The sequence below is a fragment of the Pelecanus crispus genome, chromosome 2 (genome assembly GCF_030463565.1).
Source record: "Pelecanus crispus isolate bPelCri1 chromosome 2, bPelCri1.pri, whole genome shotgun sequence".
NCBI lineage: Eukaryota > Metazoa > Chordata > Aves > Pelecaniformes > Pelecanidae > Pelecanus > Pelecanus crispus.
Window position 1 is genome coordinate 106,621,699 of NC_134644.1, and position 24,736 is coordinate 106,646,434.

At 37.2% G+C, this 24,736-nt stretch overlaps 1 protein-coding gene across 1 annotated transcript in view; it reads right to left on the minus strand.

Moving 5' to 3' along the window:
- LOC104036568 (dynein axonemal heavy chain 5-like) overlaps positions 1 to 24,736 on the minus strand; it is a 175,276-nt gene that overhangs the window by 128,464 nt on the left and 22,076 nt on the right. The window contains exons 13-31 of the mRNA XM_075704666.1: positions 23,504 to 23,623; positions 22,638 to 22,839; positions 19,509 to 19,604; positions 18,591 to 18,764; positions 18,408 to 18,497; positions 17,536 to 17,691; positions 16,417 to 16,556; positions 14,626 to 14,777; positions 12,615 to 12,822; positions 11,719 to 11,806; positions 11,479 to 11,602; positions 11,201 to 11,364; positions 9,954 to 10,046; positions 8,996 to 9,199; positions 7,081 to 7,161; positions 6,593 to 6,997; positions 6,315 to 6,433; positions 3,963 to 4,099; positions 2,753 to 2,915 (exon numbers count right to left, since the gene is read on the minus strand). Coding sequence (XP_075560781.1) covers positions 2,753 to 2,915; positions 3,963 to 4,099; positions 6,315 to 6,433; positions 6,593 to 6,997; positions 7,081 to 7,161; positions 8,996 to 9,199; positions 9,954 to 10,046; positions 11,201 to 11,364; positions 11,479 to 11,602; positions 11,719 to 11,806; positions 12,615 to 12,822; positions 14,626 to 14,777; positions 16,417 to 16,556; positions 17,536 to 17,691; positions 18,408 to 18,497; positions 18,591 to 18,764; positions 19,509 to 19,604; positions 22,638 to 22,839; positions 23,504 to 23,623 — 2,916 coding nt within the window. The remainder of the gene's footprint in view (positions 1 to 2,752; positions 2,916 to 3,962; positions 4,100 to 6,314; positions 6,434 to 6,592; positions 6,998 to 7,080; positions 7,162 to 8,995; positions 9,200 to 9,953; positions 10,047 to 11,200; positions 11,365 to 11,478; positions 11,603 to 11,718; positions 11,807 to 12,614; positions 12,823 to 14,625; positions 14,778 to 16,416; positions 16,557 to 17,535; positions 17,692 to 18,407; positions 18,498 to 18,590; positions 18,765 to 19,508; positions 19,605 to 22,637; positions 22,840 to 23,503; positions 23,624 to 24,736) is intronic.

Genomic DNA, 24,736 nt, shown 5'->3' on the forward strand with positions numbered 1-24,736 from the left:
TCAATGGCAGAAACGAAAAGCTGCATAAAACCAACCCATAATGAAAAATTCCTTCAAAGAAATTCTCCATTTTTCACAGCTCAAAATCAGACAGATCTGTCATACAACGCTGGAGCATGTGTGAATTCCTCACTGCTTGCTGGTAAGAGGTAGATGAACATATGCATACTGTCATGGCACTGCAATAATCTCTGTAGTCTTTCATCTTGAATCCAGCAATAGATAGTATTAAATATGCTAGAGAAAAACATTGCAGAATGGAAAATTATACCTGCCATGTCTGGATAACACTTTAAGAGGCAGTTCCTGGCTACTTCTATGCTGAGGCATGACAAGTAACATTCTTACAAACTTTGTCTTAGGCTGGCAATTGGAAATGGGATCTCTCAGCTTGGTAATGAAAACTGCTAATTTTTTTTATACAGATACACCTTTTTACTTTGTCTTGGCCTCAGTAATATCTTCTAACAGCAAGTTCCATAAGTTCCATACTATGTTAAAAAGCTACTCCATTGATCAGGTTTAAATTTCCTTCTTAAATTTACTGGACATTCTCTTTATACTATATTACAGTAAAACATAAAGGGAAACTTTTCTCTAGCTGTTGTTAGAAACTTCTATAATCATATGCTCTCTACCACATGCGTTTTCTCTAAATAGTTATCCTTTTAATCTCTTTCTAAATGGATTTATTTTCACCTACAGTTACTTTTGTGATTCTTGTCATGATTCTAGGTTTTCTATTCTATTAGTATTTTTAAAAGGGTTAGCAAAAAAGAACATTAAAGAACTATGCATATCTTTACAATTACGCTAGAACACTAATTACATTTCCAGTATTCCTGCTCCTTTCGTAACATAGCATACCATCTTAGTTCTATGGGTACCCCCTGTGCATTGTTTACATATCTCCAGCTTTAAAGAGAACAGCTTGATGCAATAATGCTAGCAAGCCTGCCAAAGAAAGTACTGGGTTATGCTTCTACAGAAAAATATTTACTGCCTATTGGAGGTCACCTTGCTCCAAATATAGTTCAACACTTGAGAAGAAAAAAAAGTCACACATGAAATAAAAAGAGAAGCACATAACTTTCAAAACTGTTGTCTTGCAATGGCTTCCTTCAGAGTTCCATGAGAAGGAAGCATGAAGAGAGTCCTACCAAACTGTAAAATATAATTAACTATACAAAAAATGATGCTGCAGATTCCAGAATTCTACTGAAATGATATCGACTTACAGATATTGTCCAAATGCAGAAGTATATATATATTTCGCATACATTCTTTTTTATTATTATTATTTTTAAAATATGAGGGTTTTTTCCAAATCAATGACTAGAAGACCGTACACTCAGTTTTTTCCAGAAAAAGAAAAAATCTCCACCCCGCTCCTTCAGTGTGCACAGAAATGGACCCTGCTAAAATGGTGACATGCTCAAAATACCATATGACTAAAAAGCCTGAGCACGAGTAACTTTTCTTATGCATTTCAAAGATTTAGGATGAGATGAAAAACACAGATTTGATCTCAATCTCTTGAATAATACCAAAATGTAAGTGAAGTCTCTCTTGGGACACTTTGAAGAATCCAGAATCAAAATCTGATCAGAACTACTAGTGAAGCATAGAGACACACACACTGGCTGTTCCAGAAGAGAGTCTCTGCAGAAGAGAAAGCTCTTTATATTGAGTATGAACTTGTCTTGACAAAACTCACTGAGAAAGTGATAAGAGCCACTGTGTAAAGAGGTGAAGAAAATGCTTATATAAAAATAATAACAGAAGAAAGAAAACAGAGAGACAGTTCACTCTTTTTTCCAATAGATATGCACAGGATAAAAATATTGCACATTTATTTTCCAACATTTGCATGTATATTCGGTAATTCCCATTAAGAGTAAAACATAGACTGGTTCAGACAACTAATCTGAAGGAATGGATGCACAGAATACTTAAGACCTGCATATAGACTCTCCACTTTTGCATGTAACAAAATTCCCCTTTTCTAGCAATTCTGTCCATAATCCAGTGCCAAGAATCCGGATTCAAAGAAAGCTGGCAAAGGGGAAACAATCCAAACCCTGCCTCTGAGAGAAGTAACAAGCTGGGTCAGGGAAGTCTTGTAGACCCAGCCATGGCTACTGAAAAACCAAAGGTGCATCTTTACCAACACAGTAGAAAAATTCCTCTGATTTCAGCAAAGCATGGTTTCACCTAACAGCTATTTTGCATGTAATGCAGAAAACATTATTCCTCTCAAACCTCATGAATAACCCCTCAGAATTTAGTGTGGCTACCTACCCTTGTTGAAATAACAATTGCAATCCACACAAATGTGCAGAAGTAGAGAGCACATATCAAAATTCTGTTTAACAACACAAACTAACAATTAATCAGCTGTAAACTAAATCACTGAGCAGGTAATATATGAAGGTCAGCTATGGAGGTTATTTATATTTACAACCACCTTGCCACAGGTTTATGCACCTTATTCATTCCATAAGCTACAACCTACCATGTCAGTATACCCCAACAAGCCTAAAGTGACTCGCAGACCGAGCTAAGTAAGATCACACACTAGCTGCACATTGCACCACGGTCTGCAACTAATGCAGCTGTGCTGAGTGCTTGAGCAAGCCTGAGCTTGAAACAAATCAACAGATTTTTGCCCCTCAGGGCAATTTTCACAAGATAATTAACACAGAAGGCTGAGAAATAAAAACTGTATGCACTTCAATGAATAACAACTTACCTGTTTTGAAAATCCAGAAGTTCATTGTTAATTTTTTCAATATTTAAATCATTCCAAAGCATTTCATTGTATCCATCGATACTAGCAGTAACTGAATTATAAAGACTGTAAAGTTTCTGAAGCAATGAAAGCTCACGTTTAATTTTGTGCAGTTCAGGGTACTCTGTTTCAAATTTTAAAAGAAAAAATTTATGAATGTTAATTAGGTACAACTGTATTCATGAACATAAAAATCCATGTATTTCTAAAATTGGTATTTAATAAATGTCTGAAATCAGACTTGCAGTCTTTTAGATAGTGTCTAGTAAGACAAACTTTTCCACTTACATTATGTAAGAACATCAGATTTTGATGCACAGTAATTGTTTATATTGCTGAGTTTTTTATAAATATTCTTCTATAACAGTACATGTAATCTTATAAGGGAGGTGCTGCATCTATCTCTGTGAGGAGGATAATGTTGAAAGAGTAGTTAAAGTTGCAAAGGAATGCACTATAGTTTTATATAAGAACTAAAATATCCCCCATCTCAATTTGCGTTATTTACTTCAGAGGCAGAGGTTGGGGAAGGAGGGTGTGCTTTCAAAATAAAAATACAGAATATGTTACACAACAAAAGTATTTAAAATGGACCTCCTTAACAGAAATGTTTTGTTTAGTTTCTCTCATATCTTTGGGAATTCCTACTTAAATATATCGTAATTATTGCATATGTCTTCAGACAGGAAAATATACTGAATTTAGTAGGTGCAAATTAAAGTGCTTATCATACATTCTGCTGTAACTTTAATTCACACCATGGTCTTCCAGACTTGAAGTATGTCTGACTAGGAGATATAAGGATATTACAGCCCAAGGGAATTCATTATATATCTGGAGCGAGGACAACTTGAGTACTTCAGCAACGTTTCCCAAATTTGGACATGGAAGAATACAGACAGGAGATGCGCTTAGCTCTGAACGGAAAAAGCAAGAGAGCTAAGCAGCTGGACCCTGAGATACATGGAACAGTGCAATATTTTTCCACCTGATGTTTATGTATGTGCACACTGAGAGCCAGTTTCACACAGCTGCTTTTCACAGGAAAGACAATAATAATTTACTACAAGGAATTTTTCTACAAAGAATTCAGCACTGAATGCATTTAGCAGGACCCACATGAAAAATTTAATAGCCTAGGACCAGGTATCCATATCACCTGAAAAACTACCTGTGATAGGAAGACCAAATAATTCTTCCCCACCAGAAAGAGAGATATACTTCCTCCATAGTTCATCAAATTTGGCTTGAAAGATCTGTAATCTGTCACTTGCTTCACGGGGAGGAACATTCTCCTCACCGGGGCCCCTGTAAAAAGCAAAACAAATTCAGTGCAAGTATCAACCATACAGGCCTCGCAAAGAAGCACAACAGAACCCACACCTTACTTACTGAACAGTATTTAGTATTTTCTAACATTTTTTCTATAAATTTTCACAAAAGACACTAAAAGAGAAAATGCAAAGTATATTCAGTGTCCCAACATTACATATTGAGTAGTCCCTGAAAGCCCAATTTATTTTCCAATAATAAAATTCATCTGGGTTACCATACATATTACAAACAGCTAAAAAGATCTACAAATGTTTTGTCTTTGTTATTTTCCATTTCTTTTCTTCTGTAAAATACATTTTAATGATTATTTTCATGTATATTCTTAAAAAGGGAAAGACAGCAGGCATATAATTCAGGAGTGAATTATAGTGTGGTAGCTGGTACTAGAACCACAATTAAGCACCCAGAAAAACAACAGAAAAAAATATGATTTTGCCCTAATGTGTACATCTCAGCTGGAGGACTGGGTGTAATCTCCAGCTCTCATGCCTGGGACCACTTCTTGGCTGCATCATAATATTTTGGGATGAGAACTGTAAGTATGACATCTTCTGTTGTGCCATGGTTATTTCTAGCAAGAAATACAGGCACATGGGTATCAGAGAGCAGTGCAGGCTGGCTGCCTGGCAAGGAACATGGAGTAACATGGTCAGCAGAGGCAGCCAGGGCCTGGTCCCACAGCACCTGAGCAAGGAGAGCAGGGCAGGCCTGGGGATGGTAGTCAGGTTCAGATGAGAGTCCAGATCTCTAGACAAGTCCACAATAATTACACAGGACCAAGGTCAAGGAGGGAAGGTGAGTCGGCAAGTCAGGGTCAGGAGCAGGTCTAGTGAAGGTAACCAGGATGAGACAGTCCAGTGGTTACCAGGCTGTTCTGAGATCAGGCTGAGAAGTGACTCTGTGCTTTGGGATCCATGTTCAGCTCAGTAGAATCCATGGCCAGGCACAGGCATGGCTGTGACAGAGCTGGAGCTGTAGGTCAGGGGGCCAAGCGGTGAAGTCTCAGCTTAAAAGCAAATCTCACAGGAAGAAGTGTCAGCCTTCCTGAGGCCTCCCAGCAGAGCCGCATGGGAGTGCTCTGTCACCAAAGGAAGGGGGAAGCCCTCGGGTGCCCTAGCTTTAAGTTGGCCCTGAGCCCAGGCAGCTGAACCTCCAGGAGAGGGGATGCTCTCAGGGTCCCTACAATTGGTGGCAGCCACAGGGTATTTCCATTAATTCCTCTGGACAACTCCGAGAGCAGAACTGACTGCAGGCAGCACTATGCATGCATCCACACTGGCAACTTCATGCTCTAGCAGGTTGCTTTTAGGTGCAAATCCACCTTGTGTCTATAGCTGGACTCTTGAAGCTTGCACTCAAATGCACTGCCAGTGTGCCTTCAAGAAGTTTCACTCCTGGTGAAGCCGAGGTTGAAGGCAAACACCCAGTTACCATTTGGACCACCCTGCTTGTAACACCAATGCACCAATGCAAAAGCAACTGCCCTAGGAGAAGAGTATATATTCTCCAAGGCCCTCCAGGAGTGTGTGCTCTATGTGTGCACTGAATTCTATTCATAACAGCTGTACATAAAGCTGCTTCACACTGCCCGTGCAGTGCATGCCCAGGGTCAGCAGCTGACGTGAACTTCATTGCCAAAAACCCCACACTGTCCAAGTATTGTCCTGGAACCATAACAGATCACAGGAAAACAAATTCTGGTCTTTTCCCCTTCATTGTTAATGTAGAAGCATCCAATAAAGCACACATACCCCACAACTTAAATTAAAAAATGCCAAAGTAAGCTTAGAAGTAAGACTGAGTAAGACTCAGTGAACTTAAAAACACCCAGAACTGGAATCTCATCGAAGGAACTTCTTATATACTTAGTATTAAATATCTGCTTAAGTACTTTGTTGAGTTTAGAACCCCAAAAAAACTTCAAATTTGGATCTGGATTGAGAATTTGATTTTTTTTCCCAACTATTAACTCTTCTGGGACTTCATTGACTCCAGCATTAAAATTATGGGAATGAATATGTAACAGTAAGAGTATCTGCCCATCTTATATTATTCTGACATCAAGCTTTTTTATCAGCCGTCATATATACATTGAGGCTGTGCTGTCTATTTTCTGAAGCCCTTTCAATACACAATTTTTGAACAATCACTAATGAAGCATAATTGTATTGCACTACAGGTCACCCACTTTTCATCATAATCTTTGTAAAATTCTGCAGTATCAGTCTTGAATTTTTGAACACCACTCAGTAAATCTGTTTTCATGTCTGGCTGTACCTTCAGCAGCAAGTCCTCAACCTGCAGTGCCTACATGCAGACAAACAGGAAAAACAGGCATAAGAGAGGCAGGAAAAAAAGCACAGAGTTTTAAGTAAGAAAATAGTTTTGTTCTAGCATTTCAACATTAAAAAGGCTGACAATAACTTTGCAATATATACAATTTGAGAAATAATACAGCTATGATACCTGTGTGTTTAGGTTCTTCCAGGCATAAGCCAATCCATCAACTCTTTCTGTATTTCCATCTTGAAAGAGCAGATTGTATTTATGAAGCACAGAATAAGATTCTTCTATAGGTCCAACTGTCATGTCAATTTTAATCTCATTCTCTCGAATTTCCTTTAGTACTTCCATTGCTCCCCGTACATCGTCAAGGTCATGGATAGGTCTGCTTAATCTCTTGCTAACACTTTCAACGAATGAATAAATTTCATCCATGTCTGTGGCAGACTTTTTATTCAAAGCTAATCCAAATGTTCTTTGTCTTGAGCGGCATTCCTGAATTAAGGCTATTTTCAACGACTCGGTCGCAATATCCACTGATTCCAGCACACAGTGATTTGGCAGTTCTCTGATTTGCATTTCTAATTGCTAAGACAAACACAAGTGTTCAGCTTTTAACTTCACTACAATTTCTCTGAACAGTTCATTTTTATTAAAGATATAATACTTACAGAAAAGTATCTGATTTGAGTTTGGAATTCAGCCATTGTTGGTTTAGTATCTATAAATTCCCTCACTTTTTCCTCTGGATCCTATATAAAATAAATTTATTTTATTTATTATTTAGCATTGGTATTACAATAACCTATGGTGGACCCAGCTGCCTGATCTACTGTGCAAACACAAATGATCCCTCTCTAAAAGGCCTTAAGATATAAGCACTAAGATCAAATTATTTCACTTGAACTGCTTTTCCTGACTCTTACTCTTTGTACAGTACTCTTTAAGGCACTTGAAATCTATCTGTAACTCAAAAACTGACACAGGCCAGGATATCCCTTATCCATCCAAATATTACTACAAAATTTATAATGTAGCTGCTAAAACTTTGCTAGAAATACTTCCTTCCCAGTCTCCCTGCTGTCTGTGAGCCCCCAAAAGCAGGCCACATCCTTTAACAGGTATTTAAATAGGAGTGATTTTACTCAGCCACCTTCACTCTTCCTGAAACACTGCATTTAATTGCAGTTTCTGGCTACAAATGGACTGGCCATTTGGAGCAAGCACAGTTTGGCAGGGAAGGATGGTTCTAAGGGAAGAGGGGTCATTTAGCTTGTTGAAGCTTGTTTAAAGGGAACAGAGTACTGAGCATCCTTCATTTTCATAAGGTAGGCCAGTCTCTGCAGAGGTGAGAACTTCAGTGTCACCAGCTCAATAAATGTGTTAGATTCTTGGTTAAGTTACAGACAAATGATCTTTACCCGGCTCAATGACGTTTATCTACAGTCTGCACTGTGAGGTCCCTGAGAAGCTGTTACAGCTTCTCTGGCCAATAATGAGTTACCAGTGACAGTTCCCAGTGGTCATACAGAAATTATAAAGATGGGGGGGAAACAGTGCCAAATCCTAAGGAATTTTAAGGTTAAGGAACAGTTAATTGACTATTTTAGAAGATTGCAGTAAGAAGGAAACATTATCATGCTACTGCATCATCCAATCTGATTGTGCTTTGTCTGGGTGAAGTGACGTACCATCAATATGTGGTTAGCTCAAACAGTATCTCCAAAAACGGAGGTAACTAAGCATTAAGATTTGGAACCCCAGAAGCCATGAAGAGGTGAAAATTCCCTGTCTTAGCCTGAACTCTAACTGCAAAAGTTAGCTGTGGGAATGTGGTCACCCAGGAGTTGGTTTAGGAAGGGAAAGTTAAAAATAGTGAGCAGTTACAAAGACAAGATTATTCCTGTTTTGATTGCTTGTTTCTCAGCCTGACTAAAGCACCTTTGATAGGTAAGACCAGTAGTTGTCCAACCACACAGAGTTGAATTTCACTAGTCAGAATGTACACAAGGTTTTACTTCATGAAATAGCTCCTGCCAAAACACTCCTCAGAGCTTTACTGTTTATGTGACTGGACCAACTTCCTAACGAAGACAACTCCATCAGCCCAGATTCTCTTCTGCTTTGGAATCCTTATTAATGGAAATATTTCCTAGATTTAGTTTATCATTTTTGTGAACAAATATAAAAGCTGCTTTCAGCAGTGGTTGCTGAAGAACTAGTCAGTTTAATATACAGGAACAGTTTTGTAGTCTGCAATTTCTCAGATTCTGCTAAATTATTCTTTTTTATAACCTATGCAGACAAGATGCTGTGAGAATGATGCATAAGCATATGAGAGCATAAGCTTGTTTATGCTCCCAACATACTTTTTTGTTCTTCTGCTTTCTTCCTTAGATGGTTTAATTGGTAAAGAATGACAAGTTCTGGTCAACACAAGAGGAGACAAAGGAGGTACTGTTGGTATATGGATTCTACTATGAAACCAATGCTTTCTACTGACCACAGTCTCCTTATGCACCCCAAACCAGTTTATGTAGAAGATTTTGCAATACAGCAATATATTTTATTAAATATGTATTTAACCTTGTTCCAGATGCCTGAAAATTCAGAAAAGCTGTTCAGAAGATCCGATGCTTCAGTTTTGAGAGATAAAATAATTGTATTTAGTTGGATCACCACTTTGTTTACATCCTTATGCTCGATGATCTGTTTGTCTAAAGGTTTCAGTGCCATCATCCTGGTGAGTTTGCTCTCATCACCTAGCTCTACAGCAACAGCTTGTTCAATCTGGCATAAATTAAACAAGAAAAAAATATATGTCCAGTAGTTTATTTTTCATTATGATCTATTTGCCCGACTTGAATTTTTTTTTTTCATTGAAATGAGCTGATCTGTTTTTCATGTCAGATTGACAAAATAGGAAGATACTTTTACAAAGACATTTGTCAGCACAGATCTACGTAGATATGTATTTCATTACCAGAGGAGAGAATTAAGGCCGTCTGATTACCATTACTGCACATTTCTGTACTTCAGCAAATTTTAGTTTCTGTCTCTACCTCAGACCACCCCAAGGTTTTATTGCTCATTTTAATGCCAGTTAAAATATTTATATTGTATTTACTGTAGCATTATAGGTGCTGTATGCAGCCTGAAAGTTTAACTTAAAATACAGTTTTTGCCTGAGAAGACTGATAATAATTTATACTCAGCTAGTAGTACCCATGGATAATGTTAGTTTTCACACATTACCTACACTATCATCATCATACTTGAGTAGTATATTTAAAAGATTTTTTTAAAGCAAATTTTGATTTTATTATTAGAAACCACCAAACATAAGGTTTATGAATTATTACTCCTATGTTCAATTACTTGGTATAGAGACTAAAAACTAGGCTTTCACTTAACGGGAAAATCCACTAGCTTACAAGTCAAAGTATTGGTACAGAACATAGAATCATAGAATCATATTCTTATGAGATTAAGAAACGTTAACCAAAATACTAACTTTTTAAAATAATCAAAATAAAATACTCACCTGCTGCTGTTTATGATGTAAGTAAGCAAATTTCCACAGGGGGATATCTTTGGCTATTGATAATATGATATTTACTACCTTGTTTACAGCACTCTGAAAACAACAAAACATTCACCTTGGGCACACAGAGAGATTATGACAAATAAGGGAGGGGCGGGGGGACAGTGGGGAGGGATCTTCCAAACAAAACCAAAATGGGAAAAATATACTTCTATTTACAGGAAATATTCTAATAAGCATGAAGTAGGATCACCCAAAATACATTTTGTAAGGGGAAAGAGTACTCCATAAAGCTTTATCACAGTCCTCCTATGATTATGTGGTTTTCAAACAAGAATATGAGACCTTTATGAGCAGTAATCATGAATCACTGGGGATCATAACTTAATTATAGCACTATTTCCCCTTAAACTGGTTATAAACATAGTTATTTATTATTAATAATAATAGTTTTCACATTCGTATCAGAATGCCTGATCACATTTGTCTGAATTTGTGATGGTATAGTCTATAATCTACACAGGCAGCTATATAAATTACTATCTAACTTCTTCTATCTATGGTATTTTAAAATTACACTTTGTGGTCTGATTTCCTGCTGGCACCACCATGAAGGGTGCAAATGAAATGTGAGAAAGAATTCAACTACTGATTTTGACAGTGACAATGATAAATGAAAAGTCCACAAATCAACACCATAAACAGCTAATACTTTGTGAATAATTTCAGACGTCATAGGAGATTGTAAGTATGTGTGTAAGAATTTTGCTAATTAGTATAAGTTTAAACAAGCATTCAAATTTTTTCACAGTTTAGGGGCTCAGGCTAGTAATATTTTTCTTTACATTTCACTACCGCAGAATGCTGATTTATGAATGACACTTTAAACTAATAACATCTCTTTAAATGAAAGAGTTTAAGACCAGGAAGTCAAATCAGACTGTATCAATGGCATTCATTTTTATTTTTGCATTCACTTTGAAAAGTTTGCCTCTGAGTAGAGGTTTGTGAACATGAGTTACTGAGCTTTTAAGAAACCAATTCCTTCTACTGGCCTGCATAACAAACCTGATAGATGGCTTCATGTCCTTAGCACCCAGTGATGTCATGAACACAACTGACTTTTAATCTTTTTTTTCCCTTTCTTTTAGTTCTTATACCAGATTAAATTTGCACATGTTGTTTTAAAACAATGCATTTATAAATGTTTTACCATAAATGACTGAGATGTGCAATTTTTTTGTTACCTGAATATCTTCAAGACTTGGTATCAAGACAACATTTGGAATAGCCAGTTGAATTTCAGCTTTGAACAAAGGAACCCTCTGTGTCTCTACAAACTTGGTCATCTGATACCTAGAGTCAACAACACGCAATCGATGTCTTAAGGACTCTAAAGAAATCTTCGTGCCTAAATAAATATAACATTTAAGTGAGGTTATATTTTTTTTACCACAATAAGCTTGGGAAAAAAATCTTAAAGTGATATTAAAAAATTAAACATATCTGAAAAAGACAGACTCACATCTGATTAAAGAGTCAGTATTCTTCTGACAAAGCTGTCCCATCAGATTATAGTAACTGCAGGACAGGCATTCTTGGCAGCGCGTTTTCTGTTTCACGTCAAGATGTGTACAGGCGTATGGATCCTGAAGAGTTAAAGGGAAATTCTTAGGAATATAACCATATTATCCAGCACATAAGTGAAATAGCAAGTATCTGACTAGGTTATAGAAGGTTACTTTTTACACTGTAGAGGTCTTACCTCTTGAGTTCTTCCAGCATCTGCTTTCAGCCTGTGCTTAAGATTATCCACCAGTTCATACACAGAGCATTCCACTTGCTGACTCTGTCTACAAAAACAACCTTACAGTCACCCACAGGGAATCAAACAAAAGGAATACCCTTTGTTATTTTCCAGGCACACCCCCCCAGTCCTACTGCACTGTGAAGAATTGTATGTGCAGAGAAATACCCTCGTACTTTTCAGTTTGTTCCTATTGCTTGGGCATATACAGAATGTAAGACATTAAGATATGCAGACTATCAAGAAACCCCTTTGTCAGACTCTCTTATATCTGATTCAACTGGACTTCATAATAATTAAAGAAAAAAAAAAGTTATTTCCAGCTCTAGTTAATAAAACACACTTATCATGATGATGCAGTAAGATAATCTGTGAAATCAGAATTAGTAAAACAAAAATTAAAAAAAAAGAAATTTTATTTTGCACAATGAGCATAGACAGGTTTTTGGAGAAGAACTGAACAACTATTCTGCTATAATCTGGAAAATAAGCATAAGCCAAAAGATTTGCAGCACTGAGAGAATGGGAAGTCTTACATTATCTAGCTAGCATTAAGAATCAAGCAATTAGCATGGGGATGAGACTTCAAGTCCTATCCATCTTCATTTTTCTTGCTACTGATTAGAATGCCATAAGAAGAAAAATATGAAATGCTAAACACTACACATGCAATTTTAGATCTGCTGTATTCAAGATACTTGGGGGTTTCTCCCCTGCATCCTGAGACTATCATTTTGCTTTAGACTAGTACTCTGTTAAAATAAAATTTCAAATGTAAACTCTCTATGCATAAAAAATACACAGATAATCCCTCCCAAATATGGCTTTGAAATCTGTGCAATCAGCAAACCTACTGAGACAGTTTGTGAGCAGTAGAGACAGCAAGCTTTTCTGTCTGTTCCAGGAAAGAAAGGACATCTATAGGTTCATCTTCTGGCAAAATTATCAGAGCAGTGTTTGACATATCCTCCAGAATTCTCTCAATTCTGCATTCCAGGATATCAGCCGCTTCTTTGACTACATAGTCCAACTCCCTCAGGGTACTATAAACATTCTCAATAACTAAGCAAGGAAAACAAAATGAAAACAAATCATGCAAAATACAGACCTCTTAAATCTCACCTTCCTTTCCCCTTCTTCCCACCCCACTCCAGGTATTACAATAAAATGAGGATTTACTGGCAATGAAATATGGAATTAAGGCCTGAAATAGAAACATGATGGACTTGTTCTACTTTCAAGTCTTCAAATGAAACCATTTTAAAATAAATAGTACACTAGCGTTCAAAATATCTCTTCTTTTTTGTGTTGAAGAACATTGTAATGAAAAGGATCAACAAAATACAATGGAAAACAGAAAGGATACAACTGTCCAAAATATTATTTTGGTCCTCCTACATACATACACAGTGAAATCAAATACTTTTGTAATTGTAATTAACTTATCAAGTCAATGGCTATAATTCCCCCAGCCAAGATTACATACTGGTTAAACCACTAGATGTCTTCTTTCATGCATATGACCTAACTTACTTTGGAAAGAGATAAACTGAGTGCTTTAACAGATGTGTTTATTAAACTAGGTAAAAACGACTGTTTCTGAATAGACTGGATAAATTCTTTCCCTGTCTTTCATAGTTTTCATTGCAAAGAAGAAAGAAATATGTCACCTTACACCCTTTGTCTTTGTCTTTGTTATTACCAGACAGTACCATTTGAATCACCAATACTCCTTCTTACTGTATGTAGAAAGAAAGCACTATGATATCTGAGACATGGCAGTGTGACAATGGTGTCCAACTGCTGATGCTTTAAATGGAAAACATAATTTATTCCTATTAGGAAATTAATGATGGAGCTCGTCTTTTTTTATTGACGAAAACGAACAAATAATCCAACCAATTCCTTAGCTTTTTTTTTTTTAAATATATAAATTAGGTAGTCCTAAATCCATTTTTTTGCCTTGTCTCCTGAGTTTTAGCCTAGGAGGCAACCATGGGCCCCCATACTTCTACATATTAGATGGAAATAAGGTACTTAAGACATTAAGCTCATGCATAGTGAATTCAGCATATTGCTGGTAGGTCAGAGTTATTTTGTATACAATGAACCAATGGCTAATTTGTAAGTGTCAAACATGCATTCTGGGCATGTTAGACATTGCACATCTTCAAAAAGATATGACGCATACACTCAAGAAAAGCATTCCTTTCTAGGGGTGATTCCATTTCAGCTGCAGCAACAGGAAACAGGAGGTAGCCCAGATACTCCTGCTGCATAACCTCTACCTTATCAAAACAGGCCAGTTTCCAGCAGATCCAAAGAACCATTAAAACCTGAATTATAGCTATTCAGATACTTAACATAGTGCAGAGAATACTTAAATGAATAAATAAATAAATAATATTGTGAAGACCTTATGATGCATTACTAAACCATGCAAACCAAACACAAAAATTCATTTTAGAGCTATAAAACAAACACAAAAATCCACTTGCAATTGTTCTTTTGTGCTCTGGTCAGGCAAAGGTCAAGAAAAGCTAAAAGGTGAACAGCCCTGCCTTAAGCACTGGTCAAAGCCCTGTGCACCAGTGCCACACGGCAGAGTCACAGATGAACAGCTGCACAAACCCATGCCCCATTTCACTTTCCGATTTAGGCTGCATCTGTTCCTGTTTATCTTGCTGCTTTTCATTTTGAAGAAAAGCGAGAGCCTAACATCAGTCTGCCTCAACTGAAAACTGATTTACAAGCATGTTTTCCCCTCATATAGATGGAGTGCTTTTCCTAAAACTGACAAGGAAATATCTGGCAGGTACCACCTAACAGCATCAACAGTTCACCACTTCTTCTCCTACTACATACATTTATTGATGTTCAAAGAAGTCCATGACAGGTGCATCAGGCCCGGAGTAAGGGCGTCCTCAATTTGTCCTATGAATGGTTTCATCAGTGGTTTCAGAATAACAGGAATCCCATTCAGACGCTCTTTGTAACTGATCAACAGATTCTGCAGTCTGCAAGACATGATCATGTTTAGAATGTGCTTAATTCAGATATTTGAAACTTACAGAAGTTTGGATGTGTTTTCTATTAATAAGATTTGCAAGTTCTGACCCCATGTTAAAAATAAGAACTCTTCCCAGCTCTTCCTAGCTCAAACTAAGCCTCTTTCTCCCCAATAACAGAAGAACCAGACTGGGGAAATAAGTACCTCCAGCAAAGTGACTGTGATCAGTTTAGAGAAACTTTCTTCCAAGGAAAATTTATTACAATTAAAAAAACCAGGCAATTAAAACCATGGTATTTTTGTTCCCTTCTTCCTATCTCACAAGACACTGTATGAAAGGACACTGCTTATAAGAAAAGCAAGATCTAAACCACTTAGGACACCAAATCCCAAAGAAAAAGAGGCCAAATTCTGAATCAAGACTTACCAATATAGTTCCATGAAAATGGAGCTACACACTGAAGCTGCATAAACAAGAATTAGAAGCAAATGCAACTCAGTAGTCAAAGATACAAAATGGGTACCTTACAAGAACTGATGCAAAAAAAGTAAGAGCTGTGTCCTGTGTCAGATTAAAACCATGACTTTAAACACCATTGTTACAAACTGTGTATTGAGATAACCCATTCGCAATATACCCAGAACCATTTTTCCAGTGTTGCTTAAGCAAAAATCTGCAGTCTTTGAATATTCCTTTTTTGCTTGGGGAGTCAGTCTGAAGTCTTTTTTAGAACAGAAAGTACATTTGGGTATTTTTTTATTGCAGACATTTTCTGTACTTTTTTGTTTCTCTTGGATGGCAAAAGTTGGGGCTGTTGCTTTTTAAAGGACTGTAGCACATAGAGTTTGCCTTGCACATTAGAAATTTTAGGTTAGTTTGTCCTAAAACATTCCACAGATAATTAATGAAAAATGTCATATTTCACTCTTATAATAGAGTGAGAGATTGAAAGCTTTAACAATAGAAAAAGGGAGGAAGGGTTGAATTCAAGTGTTTATGAAACTCTTTGAACTTTGCCCTTTTTTGTCCACTTTTATTTAAAAACTATCTAAAGAACACTCCTCACAAAGTATGACTTTTTTTAAGACCTATCATCCTTGCTTAGAGAGTTAGAGAATTAATAATCAGAATCCCTGAGAATGAAAAGAACTCTTCCAGCACAGAATTGGACTGTTACAAGAAGCAGAAAGAAATTATTTCAAATCAAGCTTATGAGAGAGCATATTATAACTTAGGTGATGTATTACCTATATAAATGTTTGGGTTGTGCCTTAATCAAGTGGTAAATTCCAGCTTGTTTTTCTAACAGAAAAAAGCTTTTGATGTTACCTGTAGTATTTTGGAGTGTAATCTCTACGTTATAGTGACACATGCCTTAGCAGTACCTAGCAGCCCCACTTACAGAGCAGCTGTTGCAGTAACAAAACAAAAGCATGTAGGCATTTTCTAGTAACGAAATATTTGTGGAGATGGGAACAACTGCATGTTACCAATATTACTATGGAAATGCAGGGGAAAGCAATTAAATTTCAATTAAATGCCATCAAAGAGAAAAAATATAATAAATCAAAAGCATATGCAACAGATTCAAAGCTAGGGATTCCCATTTGCAGGTGAGAATCAAATCCAAAAAGTGTTCACTCACTCCATTTGATGTCTTTTAATCTGTTCTTCATCTGCACACAAGCCAAGGACAACATCTGGAACTTCAAAATGCATTTTCTTCAGGTATTTTGTTTCATAAAGTACTTCCAGGACCACTGAGTCCAAGTTTACAAGTAATTCCTTCATGCAGCAGTACAGGGGGAAAAAAAGAAATAGAAAATAAGGCAGTAGTTTGGTGGTTACATGTAGTGTGATATAACTGGAACATATAACAAGATGTAGATGACTAGAGAGGATTTTTAAAATGGATACCCATGTTTCTACATAGATCTTGATCCTCCTCTACCAATATCTGGATTTTCCAAAGTATTAATCAACCAACTTCTTACACTGATTTCAATTTCCTGTGACTCCTTCAGTGTGCCCTAACCACTTGGCTCCTGTGACTTCCTAAGTTTAATTCTAGTTCTGCAGCTATGATCTGTGGAAACTAATTTGCCTTTTCATCTCAGTTTCTCCATCAGTAGGCTAGGGAGAAATGTTGTGAAGGTTAATCTCTGTACACTTTTTGGGGTACTAAATGCTATTAAGATGTTAAATACATTTGAAAACCAGGTTCTAGTTGTCCATTATGGAAGCATTAGTTCAAAAAATGCCACATTTTAACCATAATTTCTCTGCACTACAGCAGAAAAAATAATCTGTGAAGTAAGAACAGTAAGATTTTCTGTCTCAGCAAGCAGTTTTGAAAGCAAATTAATGAATCATTGCAATATACTCAACACAGTGATGTTGACCACTACAGAAAAGACCATGATCCAATTAAAAATTCCTTCCTTGACTAAAATTCAGTTAACATAGAAAATAAAACATGAAACATTATCTAAAAAGATGCAGATAAGTCAGTAATAGATATGTATTTGGTGGGTACTGCCTCTTTTACTCCCTGAATGAGGCAGGAGCCTTATGAAGCAGAGACATGATGAAGTCTGTACCATAAATATACACAAAAAGGAAAAAAATATACCAATTCAAGTAGTTCATTTTTTTAACCGTTAGGATTATTTTAATGCTGTACTTGTCTATCCATGATATGATTAAAGTAGCATATGTAATACTAAACAATGCAACAGTAATACAAAGTATAAATCATATTTACCTTGGTTTCTGGGTGCCTGACAAGTAAGGAAGCACACAGAGCATTTCGAGCCTGGTCAGCAAACCTGCACCAGGCTCTATGATAAATAAGTTCAAATTCCAAAAGAACTGAAGCCATTTTATTGTAGCTCTTAATAACCTTTTTCATTTCCAGTGTCTGCAATTCAAGGTGGGGGGAAAAAAAAGCAAACACCACTTAAACAATTAGATGAGTCTAACAGTAGAAATGCCCTCCACTCGGCTTTTCCTCACCACCGTTAGGAAAACAAAACAAATAGAAAGCTTTAAGCTATGCTTTTTTAGAGATAAGGTAAGACACAGAAACATAGAAATATATTTAGGAATTCAATTATTAAGAAGTATTTAACTGTTCTAAACAACGTAACTCTGTTCCTGATTTTTCTTCCCAGTCTTGCCCATAAAACAAAGTCTATACTATGGCCTATACAAGGCACTGATGCTCCTCTGAGAAAGCTATAAAATTTTACTCTTTCATGAAGTGTGTCTAGTGTTTGAGATTAAATATCTCAGTCCTCTTCATTACGGAGCATAGCAGACAGAAGGCTCTAAGCTTAGGTACGTGGCCAACAGTGCTACTATCAGGATTAACATGAGCAAAGCCCCAGAAGGGACAAAAGCACCAGCCTAAGTCATCAGTTTAATGTCTCAAGGGAAGTAACTGTCCTGAGCTGTAAAATAATAATGCTGGAAAAAGGATTTTAGATCCTGGAGCAAACACTAACACCTATCCTGTTGAATGAACTTGAATACAAGTTGCTAGAAAAGTGAGGTTAGGAATATAAAAATAAATCATGTGTCTGTTAATAACATGCTTGAAAGCTTAGCATAAATCCTCCTCTGCTAATTTCCAACCTTCAAAAGTGTGGTTTTCTTTTTAAGGAATGTCATTGGATGGTCAATTTTTCGGTATAACTGCTGAGCCCACATAATCTTCCCTGTTACCTAAAACACAGAAGATATGAGGTTATACTTCCATTAACTTAAAAACAGTCAAGAAGCAAAGTCCTTTTTCTCTCTCATTTATGTCATTCTTACTGGTGGTATATTACGTGGTATAGGTGGATTTTCTTTTTGCTTCTGGTAGAGTTTTTGAACAAACTCTAAGTCTTGGCTGTACTGCTGAAGGACAATGGTATACTTTTCATTAAGATCAATATGATTTTCTCCTATTTGTTCAAGCTTCATCAGAACTCCCAGCATCTGTTCAGTCTAAAAAGGAAGATGGAGCATTTACTCCAGAAGATGTTAATAGTTCAGAAAGTCATTGTTCATAAACTGTTTAATTTATAATATGTTATGTAAGTTTGCAAGTTGTTTTCTAAAAAACACAGAAAACTCCATTCAGACAAGTTAGTGAATTTTACTTCTGTATTTTGTCCCATTTAGAATATATTTACCAGAGCATGAACCAAGAAACTGCTACCACTACAGTATAATGGAATAATTATTTTTTTTCTGACTCTCAAATCATGACACTTTTTTTTTCTGCAAACAGTTGCGGTAGAACACCTACACCTTTACTCATGCTTCATTAACATCTCATATCATGATCAGGGCCTGAACCAATGATCAGTACTGACAATAAGGTAACAGATGGCGGAAATTATTTCATTAGTCCTGCCAGCCCAACAGGAACAACTTAGAAATGCATCAGGAAGCATGGGAACACCAGGATGAAGAAAGAAAATACACTTTAAAAAAATAGGGCTATAAAACTGGCAAGAAAAGATGGAACATAAAACTGGCACCAAGTAACAATGAACATTATCTTCCAGCACTTCTGCAAGTGACTTTTAGAACACTTGTAATAGCCTTGATATCCTCCTACATTATCTCAGGCAGCCACCAGGACAGTACAGAACACTGGCAGTAATGAAGGAGTTCAGTAGGAGCTGTGGGTACTCACCCTTTTTGAGCACCAGAACAAGGGGTTTGCATTTGTAAATTACTTACAGTTACAGTCTTCTCAAACCAGGAATCCACAAATTCTTGTATGGACTCGTACAATGCTGCAATTTGGTTCTTAAATTCAAGGTAATCTGTTTCAAACTAGAAAAGGGTAAAAGAAAAAAAAAAATCATCTATAGTGTTGCTTTCATTTCATACAAAATTCCTTCCCTGAAGTTTTTGGGGAATTTGCTTTATCTGCCCCATACATGTATTCAGCACTGAAATAAAACCAGGGACAACACCAGTAACAAAGACATCTAGATTCTAAGTAAAGCAAACAAAAAATAAGACATGTTAGGTTATATCATTAAAGCCTCATCTTCATGAACACAAAGGAGCACAGAGGAACAAGGACAGGCAGAGGAAATTGAATAACCTAATCAAAGCAAACAGAGCACACTCACCAGCTACTCCCAGCACTGCCACAGAAGAGCACTCAGCTCACTGTCCAGGTATGAAACCCACCAAGATGAGCAAACTGGCAGGCTCTCTAAAGCACCTTACAGACTAAGGGAGGTTATTGCCTAGGAGATAAGGGACTCATTGCAGTTTACTAGGGAAGAGCGTTTGGGGACTATACAAAACATATTATGGGACTTAGGGAAGAAGCAAAGGCAGGGATCAATGTGGTTGGTGGGAGGAACAAGTGTGGAAAAATGGAGGCATGATGGGATAAAAGGAGTCGGTCACATGTGAATGGGTTGCTGGTCTGTACACTTGTCTGGCCATGCCCTGCACCTGATTAGCACAGTCTGTCTCGTCTTCCTACTTATCTCCATTTCTAGCCATTTTCATGGGTGAAAGGGTTCTCTCATCTGTTTGCATGAGTGTGTATGCAAGTCTATGTCCCAGCAACAGGAGTGGAAGGGGCTTAAAGGCAGCTTATAAGAAAGATGAAGAGAGACTTTTACCAAGGTCTGTGGTGATAGGACAAGGGGTAATGGTTTTACATCTACCCCAGGGAGAGCTGATTTAGATTGGACCTAAGGAAGAATTTTTTTACGCTGAGGGTGGTGAGACACTGGAACAGGTTGCCCAGAGAAATTGTGGATGACACATCTCTGGAAGTGTTCAAGGTCAGGTTGGATGCAGCTTTGAGCAACCTGGTCTAGTTGAAGATGTCCCTGTCCATGGCAGGGGGGTTGGACTAGATAATCTGTAAAGGTACCTTCCAACCCAAACCGTTCTATGATTCTATGGAGACCATGGGTCACTGGGGCCTGTGCACCTGTAGAGTCAGCAACTGGAGAGACTGGAGTCCCTTGAGGTCCAAGCATCAGCAAGCAGGGTAGGAGCCATGGATCACAGCAACTACAAACACCAGAGCATGTGCATACTGTGTGGGTGGGTGTGTCGCATATAATGCTTAGAGAATACCAAACCAGACTAGGCAGCAAATAGGACAGAGGCTTAGGAACCAAGTGTTGGAGCAGCCATAAGTCTGGGCTGGATACTAAAGACACCAGAGTGGTCTAGGAGTTGGCTACCAGAGGGGTCAGGAGGCCCAGGCCAGCTACCAGAAAGACGGTAGGGTCTGAAGGTCAGCTATGGATAAAGTTATAAGCCTGGACCAGCTACAAGAACTGTTTGCATGTGTGTGTCTCTGTGTGTCAGCAACCAGGACAGCAAGGGGATCCAGGGGTCAGGTAGAGGGTAGACCAATTGCCTAAGACCAGTTACTGGAGGGACCCATAGTGCATGTGTCTGTGCACGTGTGTGTATAGGTCTGAGTACGGGCAACTGGAGTGGGGCTGTGGGCCTTGGCGGGGTTTGTACGTCCAGGAACTGGGGAGACCTGGGTATCCAGGGGCCAGTTGTTGGACAGACTGAGTGTGTAAGACCGGCTACTGGAGGGATCCAGGTATATATATTTTCCACTAACAGGCTTTCCTCCTGCTCAGCCAGAGAGGTACAGGATGAGGCCATTAATACTGTTTGTAATTGTGCGATTGCTGTGTTTTCAGCTTATGTTGAGCTGTGCGGCCAGACCCGTCTATAAATGTATTGTGTGCATGTGTGCGTGCATGCCTATTAGGAATTACACGCTCAGCCTCACAGCTCAGTGGACCTGGGGACATGGAACTGTGACAGCCTCACCTCTACTGGGCTTCCAAATTCCACAGCTTCTAACTAGAAATAGGATATTTATCTGTAATAATTTGGGTAGTTATCTGTAATAATTTTTCTTAAAACTCCAAAAAACTGAGGACCTACAAAAAGAGTTCAATGCAAACTTCCTCTTGAAGAAAGCACTCCCCAAGTTTGCGAAGATGGTCCAGAATATATATTGCTCCAAGCATTTAGGCGTAGAAAAGCCACACAATTTTTAAACACCTTCAAATTCCAGTTACCAGTGAATGTTCTCTTTCAGAAAAGAACCACACAGCAAGTATTACAGAAATGTAAGCCATCAGCCAGTTAAAAGAAAGCCAAAGGTACTCTAGACTGAAATGTTTAAAGGACAGTTCCTGACACTTGCAAGCTACAGTTCAGGAAGGCAGGAGAGTTAAGTCAACATTTCTAGCACTTCTATTGTATGGCTATCAATCCTGCAAAGCAGGCAGGCTACAGCTCAAAAAAAGCAGCTCAATTCCAGCGTGTGCAGGATGTATTAAAACATGAGTCTGAAGCACTTGAAAAAACACTTTTGTTTTTACCACCCTACCAAGCGCTGGGGGTGATATCATTCACTTCTCCCTCTAAAATGTTCATCTAAGTGCATTTGCTACCTTTACTATAATACTGCCTTTACTATTCCACTAAGTATTTTCAGTAACACTGAGTAACTCTTGCAACTAAATAAACTGTATTCAATGCATTGACCTGCCTGAATTAGTTTTCAGTCTGCAGTTCAAATATACATACATTTCAAAACAAACAAGTTTAGGAAAAGTTGTTGGAAGCATTACCTATCACACAAAACCTGGTTTATCAAAAATTAACAAAAACATTTGAAATAAAAGCCAAATTTACCCAAACACTTTCAAATTGTATTTAAAGATATGAATGCATTATTATTATTACAGCAAAATACTATATGCATTGTTATAAAATTTAATCTTCTTTGCATAACTCCCGTGAAAAGTATAGAATTAAGGGACTGACTGTCAGACAAGTGCTGAATGTATATACCTCTTTTTTTCTGTGATCCAGAACATCATACCGTTTGGATTTGGTGTTTGTAGCAATGCTCTGGTAATGAGTACTGATCTCTTCAATACCTTCTATGTTTATATGCTGGAGCTCTAAAAGGCTTTCCATAATATTGCTCATGTCTGAAATCTTCTCCAAACGTTTACAGAATGTATCAAATTTTCCAAATATATAGTTTTCACTAACAATAAAAAAAACCAGAGGGATTGTTATGCAAATTTATTTGTAATAGATGTAGCCACATATATTTAACCTACATATATTCTTCCAGAATTGCTACCAAGTTTCACATAAAAAAATCTATGCTGTAATAATTAGAAATCAAGCAAAAAACATTTTAAACTAATGGCTATAAACCAGAAAATGCTTAATCCTTATATATGTCAATTAAAAGCCTTTACCACATTTTACAGGAGTTACTCTTTTAAATAAGACATTTGCAGGAGATCAAAATGTGAATGTACAACACCAAGAAATGCTCCATGCTTTAAGTGCCAATACAGGTAGAACTCCCCTTGGCATTGTGATAGAAAACCCAGCCCAAAGCTCATTAAATTCCCCTGGAGTCTTTTCACTTATATTCATTACTCAAATCTGTTGCGATTTCAGACCATACATAAACATATGTATTAAATTAACACATGCATAAATTCCCCTGAAGTCCCCTTGGCATCTGCTAAATCAACAAGTGACTGGCAAAATCCTGTCACTGGTCATGTTCTGATTATAATAAACACTACATTTTAACTGAGTATTTAGCTTTTCTGCTGGCCAGCAGATATAATGACATCTCATTTATAAATTGTATAAATTAATATGATTCAATATTAGAGCGAATTATTTACCTGAAATCAAATTGCCTTTCACTCGGATTTTCCTTTAGCGCCTCCCTAATTCTCTGAAAGGATGTTTGGTACTGTTCTTTGAGGGAAATGCATTGTTGTATCCTCTTTAGCAATTCTTGCCTGAGGAAAAAAGCACAGAGACAGAAAATCATCTTAAGGAGGTCTTCAAAAGAGTATAAATAAAACCAGAACGTTTCAGTCAGATATGCAATTTTGCAAAATAAGAACAAAAAATTATACATTACCTGAAAAGCATTCAAAATATTAGATTATATTACAAGGTTTTGTTTTAAATTTGTTATCTAGATTGGATATTTTTAAGTTAAGGTTTTACTGTCATCAACCCAAAACTTCCAGTCCAGAAAGGACTTACATCAGGTAAACCCTGGCTACCGAGTGCCTGCAGTTTGGCCATTTCTCATGTTCTGTAACCTGGGTATTGCTGATGGGTCTGTCTTTGTTTCTTTGTTTTTTCTAAGCGGACAAGACTGGAGAGGTATTTTTCCAGACTACAGTAAGCATGAGGAAAGTCTTGTTTCTTTACAAAGACGCACCAGGAAGATCTCAGTTCTTAAGGCCACAGATAGTTACATCTTATACACAGTTCTTCATCAACCCTAAAGTACTACTATACACAAGAAATACAGATGAGGTGTGGAAATTTGTTATAAGCCATTTACCCAAGACTCTTGCTCCACTTTGGCTTTGTCTTTTGTCTTCCAAAAGATCATCGGGAATTAAAATGAGAGTCAGATTTTATAGATTGAAACCACTAACTGGGACAGACAGAAATTTTTGCAGGGACAGCAGCAGCAAATAAGTAAATGAGAAGAATGTCTCAAAAATAAGTTCAGCTAGAATAAACAAAAAATGTATTCTACTTTTATTTACATTAATTCTTTAGGATAAACATAGCCAGTACTTAATTGATTACTGGTAACTTCCAAAAACTTCCCTTTACCCACCGCAAAATACAGGAGAAATCCAAATTATTTGTCACATTGACTTTTATATCTCCTAGCCTGTTACCTCAGTGTCACCTTTAACTAGGCTGGAATTTAAGCACAGACATCCTGACTGTCTATGTCTTGATTAAGCTTGTAACACCTTTTCTTTCTCACCTCATGTCCTGGTTTCAGCTGCGATAGAGTTAATTTTCTTCCTAGTAGCTGGTATAGTGCTGTGGTTTACATTTACTATGAGAATAACGTTGATAACACACTGATGGTTTAG